Below are 9,702 nucleotides of genomic sequence, written 5' to 3' on the forward strand. Positions count from 1 at the left end.
ATGACAACAATGACCCAACAAATATAGAATCTGAATACAGAAATAAAAACATTAAAAGCCTAAATGGAAATTCTAGGGTTGTAAAGTATAATAACCAAATTTTAAAATTCATTATATAGGCTCAACAGCAGATTTGAGATGGCAGAAGAAAGAATCAGTTAAGTTGAAAAAAATATCAATAGAAATTATTCATTCTGAAGAACAGGGAAAAAAAGAAACATTGGGAAAAAAAAGAACAGTGCCTCAGAGACCTGAAACATAACATCAAGTATATCAGCACCTACATAACAGGAGTCCCAGAAGGGCAAGAGAGAAAAAAAGAGGCAGAAAAAAATACTCAAGTAATGGCAGAAAACTTACCAAATTTTATTAAAAAATCCATAAGTCTAACAGATTAAACTTGCTCAACAAATCACAGTTAAACTTTTGAAATACAAAGAGAAAATTTTCAAAGCATCAAAAGAAAATGGATTCATCAAGTACAAGGGAACAACAATAAGATTAACAGTTAACTTCTCATTAGAAACAATGGAGACCAGAGTAGAAGGACACACTCAAAGTGCTGAAGGACAAAAACTGTCAACCAAGAATTCTATATCCAGCAAAACTATCGTTTAAAAAAAATACGCAGATGAAATAAAGACATTTCCAAAGACTGAGAGAATTCACTGCTAGCAGACCTGCTTTAAGAAGTACTAAGAGGGCTTCCCTGGTGGTGCAGTGGTTAAGAATCCACCTGCCAATGCAGGGGACACGGGTTTGAGCCCTGGTCCGGGAAGATCCCACATGCCGCAGAGCAACTAAGCCCGTGAGCCACAACTACTGAGCCTGCACTCTAGAGCACTAAGAGAAGCCACCTCAACGAGAAGCCCGCGCACTGCAGCGAAGAGTAGCCCCCGCTCTCCGCAACTAGAGAAAGCCCGCACACAGCAACGAAGACCCAATGCAGCCAAAAATAAATAAATTAAATAAATAAATTAAAAAAAAAAAAAAAAACAGAAGTACTAAGAAATTCTTCTGGCTAAAAGGAAATGACAGCAGATGGTAACTAAAAGTCACAAGAAATGAAGAACATCAGTGGAAATAATTATAAAGAAAAATATAAAACACTGCATAAACAAATTTTCTCTTTTCCCCTCTTAAATGATTTAAAAGAAAACTGCATAAAATAATAATTATAAAATTGTATTGTTGGGCTTAAAACGTATAAAGATGTAATATATATCACAATAACCACACAAAGGAGAGAAGAGGAAATGGGGCTATGTTGCAACAAAGTTGCTATAGTCTTTCAGAATTAGGTCACTATTAACCTAAAATAGATTATGATAAATTATATATTATAATCCCAAGACCAACCACTAAAAAAACAAAAACTCAAAAAGCATATTAAAACACCTGACAAAGGAATTTAAAGGGTCCAACAGAAAAATACCTATTTAACACAAAAGAAGGCAGCAAAGGAAAAACCGACAAAAAAGACATACAGAAACAAACAGCAAAATGGCAGATGCAAGCCAACCATGTTAGTAATTACATTAAAAGGACATGGTGCTTCCCTGGTGGCGCAGTGGTTAAGAATCCACCTGCCAATGCAGGGGACACGGGTTCGAGCCCTGGTCCGGGAAGATCCCACATGCCGCAGAGCAACTAAGCCCGTGCACCACAACTACTGAGCCTGCGCTCTAGAGCCCGCGAGGCACAGCTACTGAAGCCCATGCGCCTAGAGCCTGTGCTCCGCAACAAGAGAAGCCACCGCAATGAGAAGCCTGCACACTGCAACGAAAAGTAGCCCCCGCTCACTGCAACTAGAGAAAGCCCGCGCACAGCAACAAAGACCCAACACAGCCAAAAATAAACAATAAATTAATTTTTTTAAAAAAGGACATGGATTGACAATCAAAAAATAGGCAGAAGCCCTAAACAGACATTTCTCCAAAGAAGACATACAGATGGCCAATGAGCACATGAAAAGATGCTCATCATCGCTAATTATTAGAGAAATGCTCATCGCTAATTATTAGAGAAATGCAAATTTAAACTATTGATACAATGAGGTCACACTGGTCAGAATGGCTATCGTTAAAGAGTCTACAAATAATAAATGTTGGAGAGGGTGTGGAGAAATGGGAACCCTCTTATACTGTTGGTGGGAATGTAAATTGGTGCAGCCATTATGGAAAACAGTATGAAGGTTCCTCAAAAAAAACTAAAAATAGAGTTGCCATATGATCCAGCAATCCCACTCCTGGGCATATACCCAGACAAAACTATAATTTGAAAAGATACATGCACCCCTATGTTCACAGCAGCACTATTCACAATAGCCAAGACATGGAAATGACCTAAATGTCCATCGACAGATGAATGGATAAAGAAGATGTGGTAAATACACACAATGGAATATTCTCAGCCATAAAAAAAGAGTGAAATAATGCCATTTGCAGCAACATGGATGGACCCTGAGATTATCATACTAAGCAAAGTAAGTCAGAAAGAGAAAGACAAATACCATATGATATCACTTATATATGAACTCTAAAATATGACACAAATGAACTTATCTAGGAAAAACAAACAGACTCACAGACATAGAGAACCGATTTGTCGTTGCCAGTTGGGGGGTTGGGGAGGGAAGGAATGGGAGTTTAGGATTAGTAAATGCAAACTAGTATATACAGGATGAATAAACAACAAGGTCCTACTGTATAGCACAAGGAACTATATTCAATATCCTGTGATAAACCATAACCGAAAAAAATATGAAAAAGAATATAGGGGCTTCCCTTGTGTCACAGTGGTTAAGATTCTGCCTGCCCATGCAGGGGACATGGGTTCGAGCCCTGGTCCAGGAAGATCCCACATGCCACGGAGCAACTAAGCCCGTGCGCCTCAACTACTGAGCCTGCGCTCTGTAGCCCGCGAGCCACAACTACTGAAGCCCGCGGGCCTAGAGCCCGTGCTCCACAACAAGAGAAGCCACCGCGGGGAGAAGTCCACACACCGGGACGAAGAGCAGCCCCTGCTTGACACTAGAGAAAGCCTGCACGCAGCAACGAAGACAAACAACACAGCCAAAAATAAACAAAATAAATAAATTTATTTTTTAAAAGAAGGATATATATGTATAACTGAGCCACTTTGTGCTGTACAGCAGTAATTAACACAACATTGTAAATCTATACTTCAATTTAAAAAAAAAAAAAGGACAAGGATTTAGGGACATCAGTGAAAATGGTGGAGCAAACTGGCAAACATTCTCAGAAACAATTCTTTCAGAACTCTGGAAATTAACCAAGGACTTAAAGCAATCTGGGGAATGTTTACTTAAGAAAAGCAGCTGAATCTCAGAACAGCAAGCTTTGCAGCATTTTAACTTGACCTATTCCCATCCACCTATTCTCAGCTCCTGAAAACCAACAGCTCACAATTATAGTGAAAACCAGCAGTCTGGAAGCCATTGGAGGAGGCAAAATGGGATTGGAGAAATTTCAAAGCCCCATTCCCAGGGAATTCTCATTTGATCTATCTAGTGGTTGCCTGTAAGACCCCAAGCACAAGGCTCTATTTATCTGATCTGACCCAGATATCATCCAGGGTAAACAGCCTTTTCCCCAGGGATGTTTGTTGAAAACTGTCAGAGACCAATGATGAACACTGCAGCTGCCTGGATACTGGTGGATAACACCTGGAGCAAACAACAGGTTAACCAAGAAGCTATCAACCAACTTGACCTTGACATCTATAGAACACTCCACCCAAACAAAAACAGAATACACATACTTTTCAAACACACATGGAACATTCTCCAGGAGAGACCATACGCTAGGCTATAAAACAAAGTCACAATACATTTAAAAGGACTGAAATTAAAGTATGTTCTGTAACCACAACAGAATTAAATTGGATATCAATGAATAAAGAAATTAGGGAAAACATAAATATTTGGAAATTAAACACTTCCAAATAACTCATGGGTCAAAGAAGTAATCACATAGGAAATCGAAAAATAAGGTGAATAAAGATCAAAATACAACATAACAGAATTTATGCGCTGCAGCTAAACAGTGTTTAAAGAAAAAATTATAGCTATAAACACCTACAGTGGGCTTCCCTGGTGGCGCAGTGGTTGAGAGCCTGCCTACTAATGCAGGGGACACGGGTTCGGGCCCTGGTCTGGGAGGATCCCACATGCCGCAGAGCAACTGGGCCCGTGAGCCACAACTGCTGAGCCTGCGCGTCTGGAGCATGTGCTCCGCGGCAGGAGAGGCCGCGATGGTGAGAGGCCCGCGCACCGCGATGAGGAGTGGCCCCCGCTTGCCGCAGCTAGAGAAAGCCCTCGCACAGAAACGAAGACCCAACACAGCCAAAGATAAATTAATTAATTAATTAATTATTTAAAAATACCCTATTAAAAAAAAAAAAAAACCTATATTACAAAAGAAGACAGACCTCAACTACAGCCTAACCTTCCAGCAAAAGAAACTAGAAAAGAAAAGCAAACTAAACCCAAAGCAAGCACAGGAATAAAATTATAAAAATTCAACTGGAAATCAATGAAACAGAAAACAGGAAAACAATACCAAAAAATGAATTAAACTAAATGTTGGTTCTTTCAAAAGATTAACAAAGCTGACAAATCTTCAGCTAGACTGACCAAGGTAAAAAGAGAGAAAATATGAATTACCAAAATCAGCAATGAAAGAGGGGACATCACCAACCTGCCAATCCTACAGAAATTTAGATTATAAGCGAATACTATCACCAACTTTATGCCAACGAATTAGATAACTGGCACAAAATGGACAAATTCTCAGAGAGACACAAAGTACCAAAGCTGACTCAAGAAGAAATAAAAAATTTAATATACCTGTAACAAGTTTTTAAATATTGAATTAGTAATAAAAAAAACTCTTCCTATAAAGAAAAGCCCAGGTCCAGATGACTTACTTCACTGGTGAACTCTACCAAACATTAAAACAAAAAATAATACCAATTCTTTACAAACCTTTCCAGAAACTCATTTTATGAGGCCAGTAATACCCTGATACTATGACCAGACAAGGAGGACATCACAAGAAAAAAACAACAAAAAGTCCTTAACAAAATATTAGCAACCAAATCCAGCAATGTACAAAAGGGATTATTCACCACAATTGAGTGGAATTTATCCTAGGAATGCAAGGCTGGTTTAATATCCAAAGATCAGTTTATGTAATATATCCAATTAATAGAATAAAAGACAAAAAAATACATGATCACAGAAACAGACATAGAAAAAGTGTTTGACAAAAATCTAATCCCTAGTCATGATTTTTTTAAAAAAGAAAAAGAAAAGAAAAACTCTGAACAAAGCAGGACAAAAAGGGAACTTCCTCAACTTGACAAAAGGTATCTATTGAAAACTTATAGCTAATGTCATAATTAAAGATGAAAGACTGAATACTATCTGCCTAATATCAGGAACACGGCAAGGATGTCACTTCAATTCACTGCTACACTGAAGGTTCTATCCAATGCAGTCAGGCAAGAAAAAGAAATCAAAAGTTTCAAATTGGAAATGAAGATGTAAAACTGTCTTTATTCACATACAACCAGACAATATGATCCTGTACGTATAAAACCCTAAGGAATACACGAAAATCTATATAACTAATAAGCAAGTTCAGTAAAGTCACAAAATATTAGGTCAATATACAAAAACCAATTGTATTACTATGTAAAAGCAATTAACACTCCAAAACTGAACTTAAGAATACAATTCTATTCAAAAGAACATCAAAAAGAAAAAAACACTTAGGAATAAATTTAAAACAAAAGACGTGCAAGACTCCTATACTGAAAACTACAAAAACATACTTGAAAGAAATTAAAGACCCAAGTAAATGGGGAGACATTTCATGTTTATAGATTGAAAGACTCAAAATTACTTAGATGGCATTTGTGCCCAAATTGATCTACAGATTCAGTGTAATCACTACCAAAATCCCAGCAGGTAGTTTTGCAGAAATTGACAAGCTAATACTAAAATTTGTATGGAAAAGCAAAAGACCCAGAAGAGCCAGAACTTAACATCTCCCAATTTAAAAACCAATTATAAAGCTACAGTAATCAAGAGAGTATAATTTTAGCATAAGGATAAACATATAGATCAATGGAACAGAACTGAGAGTTCAGAAATAAAGCCTTACATTTACCATCAACCGATTTTCACAAAGGTGCCGAGACTATTCAATAAAGGACAGTGTTTTCAACTAGTGATAGGACAATTGGATAGCCACATCCAAAAAGCCCCTTACCCCACACCATACACAAAAATCAATTCAAATGACTGTCTCACAGACATAAACAGAAGAACTCAAACTATGAAGTTCCCAGACAAAAACAGAGGAAAATTATCTTTGTGATCTTGGGTTAGGCAAAGATTTCTTAGATATACCAAAAGCACAATCCACAGCAGAAAAACTCATCAACTGAACTTCACTAAAATCAAAAACTTTTTCTCTCCAAAGGACACTATTAAAAAAAATAAAAAGAAAATCCATGGACTGGCAGAGAACATTTGCACATATCATATATGTGATAAAGTACCTATATCCAGAATACATAAATAACTCTCACAACTCAATATTAAGAAGTCAAACCCAACTTTTCATTCCTCTGGAGCTTAAATTCCCTGGCTCTCTCGATCTCCCCTTTTAGGGCAAAAGATCATTTGTTATCCTTGACAGAGAAGTCAGAAACCAAACTGGTCAAATCTGCTTCTTTTTCACCACCCACCAAGACGTCCACAACCACGCCAAGCAAGAACCTATCCTAAACATCCGTTTTCGCTTTTCTGGATGTTAGCTGCCGAGATAAGCCGCCCTCCGGTAGCTGTTCTTTGCTGCATCTTTTCAAATGTGAGTCAACTCAGGGGACTCCTGTGCAACCATTCCAGTGTGTTTAGACCTTTCATCCTTCCTCTCACTCCTGTTACTGCTCCAGTTAACATTTCCTTTCCGAATTGTTCACCGACTCCAGCCGGCCCACGCTTTTTCTGACCTTTTGAAGTCGGCTTTCCTAACAGCAGAACTTCTGGGGTCTGATTGGCCCGAAGGCGAATCCCAAACTACGAACACCTGCCAGCTGGGGGGCCGTGGACCTGTCTCATAACCTCTCCGAGCCTCCCTTTCCTCCCCCGTAACTGTGGCAACAACCCCGACTCCCGAATGATGCGAGCCGGGCGCAACACCTGGCACGTTTCGGCCACTCGGTACATGCTGGCAGCACCCTAACGCACTCCCCTCCGGCAGCCCGCTCGAGGGTCGTGCTCTCCGAAGTTTGGCCACCCAGCGTCGCCAACCTCTCCGAGAGGGCCGAGTGCCTCGGGAGGCGCGGCCGAGACCGGAGGGCAGCACGGAGGGAGGAAGGGAGGGAGCCGAAGTCCTCACCTTTTGGTCCAGCTCCAGGCGGTAGGGCACGGCCTGGATCCTGCGGCGCGGCCGCGAGCCGGCGCGGGGTTGGGGCCCGGAGCCGGGCAGCACGAAGGTGGGCACGCCCAGGGCCCCGGAGAAGCTGAAGCCCCACACGAAAATGCGGTCGGCGCGGGTCGCGCGCTCGCCCACGTACTGGAACACGGGCGCGTCCGCCTCGGCCTCCGCCGTCTCGCGCCGGCTCCGCGAGCGCCCGGCCGCCGTCCAGTGTCCGCGCCACGGCCCCGGCCCGCTCAGCCGGCGCCCCAGCCGAGTCCCGGCCGCCAGCGCCATCCTCCGCTACTCGTCCCTGCCGTTCCTGGGCGCCGCCATAGTGGCGACCTTTGACCTCCCCCGGCGGAAGAGCCTGCGTCCACGTTTACTATTGGCTGAAAGCAAAGGCCTTGAGGGCAGCCAATGGCTCAGGGAGGCTGCAGGGCTGGGCTGGACTGGGCGGAGCCTGGTATCACCCGTTCCTGAGTGACTCGACCTAGAGGACCCGTCCCGGCCTTACCGACTTAGTGCGCGACCTCTCTCCGAGCTCCGGCAGCCGGCTTGAACTCACTCGCCTTCCCGCAGAGCGCGCGTTTGCTGAGCACCTTCCCGGCTCTGGTGGGCGCTCTCATTTTGCAAAGGCACTTTGCTTCTTGGTAATAAGCAGGAGTAAAATTTAAGAGGTTGCCCACTCTGCGCGACTCCAGCGTAGTGCTCTCCCCTATCCTCTGTCCCTCGACGTTTTTTACCTGGCCCTGTTGCCTCTGTTCCCGCGCCCACGCCGCTCAGTCGGCGCTCCAGCCACAGCGAGCTCCCTGCTGTCTCCGACAGTGCATCCTCCTCCCAGCGTCACCTCACCCCTCAGCCCATCACGCCACTTAAGGCAGGTGGCTCTGCTTGTAATTTCTGAATCCCAGGGATGTTTCAGGCCTTCCTCTGCACACAGCGCCTTGAATGCCCTTCCCACCGCCCTCTTCTCCCTGTAGGTGTCTAGCAAACTCCTACTCGCCTTCTAACATCCAGCTGGAGCACCTCCTTTGAAGTTCCACGAAGGCAAGAACTTCATTCAGATTGTCCTCACCAGTTTTGTACTAGAGCTTAGCATGCAGCCAGGAACAAGGCATGCCCTCATGAATGATTTGGGAGTCTGGGGACCTGGGTTCCTGTCCTGGCTCTGCTACTGACTTGCCCCGTGATGTTGGGAAGTTGTCTCCCTCCTCTAGATCTCACCTCTAAAATGAGGAGGTATTAAAAAAAAATCAATACATGAAAGGAATATTTGAACTTCATGGCCTGTAGCATCTCTTGCAGCCCATTATGATCTATGACAGTCATTCCCGAATATTAGTCCCAAATGCTGAGGGCAAACTGTCTCTTTTTCCCTCCTCTTGCTTCCTTTTCTCTCCTCTTTATATGCTCGATACCTGTATCAACTTTAATAATGTAATAGCCAGTATTTTGCCAGCAAAAGTGAGGCTATTTAGGAATAAGAAGAGAAACTGCAAATTGAGAAGTACAAACTATGACAGACCACAGGCAAATCCGGAGAACAACGAAAGGGAACTTGCTTTTATATGGAAAAGTGGGTAATTGGGAGGGGCTGTGATAACCAAAGAGTCCACTGGAGGAAGCTGGGAGTCCAAAGTATAGTGGCTTCTCATTGGTTGGGTAGAGGCATCTTCCTGTCCCAGATGTGGGCATTTGTCTCTTCCTGTTTGGAGTAATTGAAGACACATGGTGCGCTCCCCTACAGTCCTGTCCTGACTCCAATTTTAGCCAAGGTTCTTTAATTCCGCAAGGCCTCCGTGGGATTAGATAGGCAAGGATTTTATTAGGGAAAATATCTCTGTAAGAGAAAAAGCGGAAGGGAGGTGCTCAGAAAGCTGGGAGAGCCACCAGGCCACGATACAAGTCTGACTCTAAATGAGGGAGAGGGACTTCCCTGGTGGCACAACGGTTAAGAATCCGCCTGCCAATGCAGAAGACACGGGTTCGATCCCCAGTCCAGGAAGATCCCACATGCCGCAGAGCAACTAAGCCCCTGTGCCACAACTACTGAGCCTGCGCTCTAGAGCCCGCGAGCCACAACTACTGAGCCCACGCATGTAGAGCCCGTGCTCTGCAACAAGAGAAGCCACCACAATGAGACCCCTGCGCACCGCAATGAAGAGTAGCCCCTGCTCGCCACAACTAGAGAAAGCCTGTGCGCAGCAACGAAGACCCAATGCAGCCAAAAATAAATAAATAGATAAAT

The 9,702-nt window shown here is 43.2% G+C and overlaps 1 protein-coding gene across 2 annotated transcripts in view; it reads right to left on the reverse strand.

The window, feature by feature from the left end:
* RCC1L (RCC1 like) overlaps positions 1-7,798 on the reverse strand; it is a 33,877-nt gene extending 26,079 nt beyond the window's left edge. For both annotated transcript variants that reach the window (XM_068525144.1, XM_068525145.1), the window contains exon 1: positions 7,434-7,798. In XM_068525144.1, the coding sequence (XP_068381245.1) occupies positions 7,434-7,748 (315 nt within the window). In that variant the 5' untranslated portion in view covers positions 7,749-7,798. The remainder of the gene's footprint in view (positions 1-7,433) is intronic.
* Between the last annotated feature and the right edge of the window lie 1,904 nt (positions 7,799-9,702).

Source organism: Eschrichtius robustus, chromosome 16, assembly GCF_028021215.1.
Source record: "Eschrichtius robustus isolate mEscRob2 chromosome 16, mEscRob2.pri, whole genome shotgun sequence".
Lineage (NCBI taxonomy): Eukaryota > Metazoa > Chordata > Mammalia > Artiodactyla > Eschrichtiidae > Eschrichtius > Eschrichtius robustus.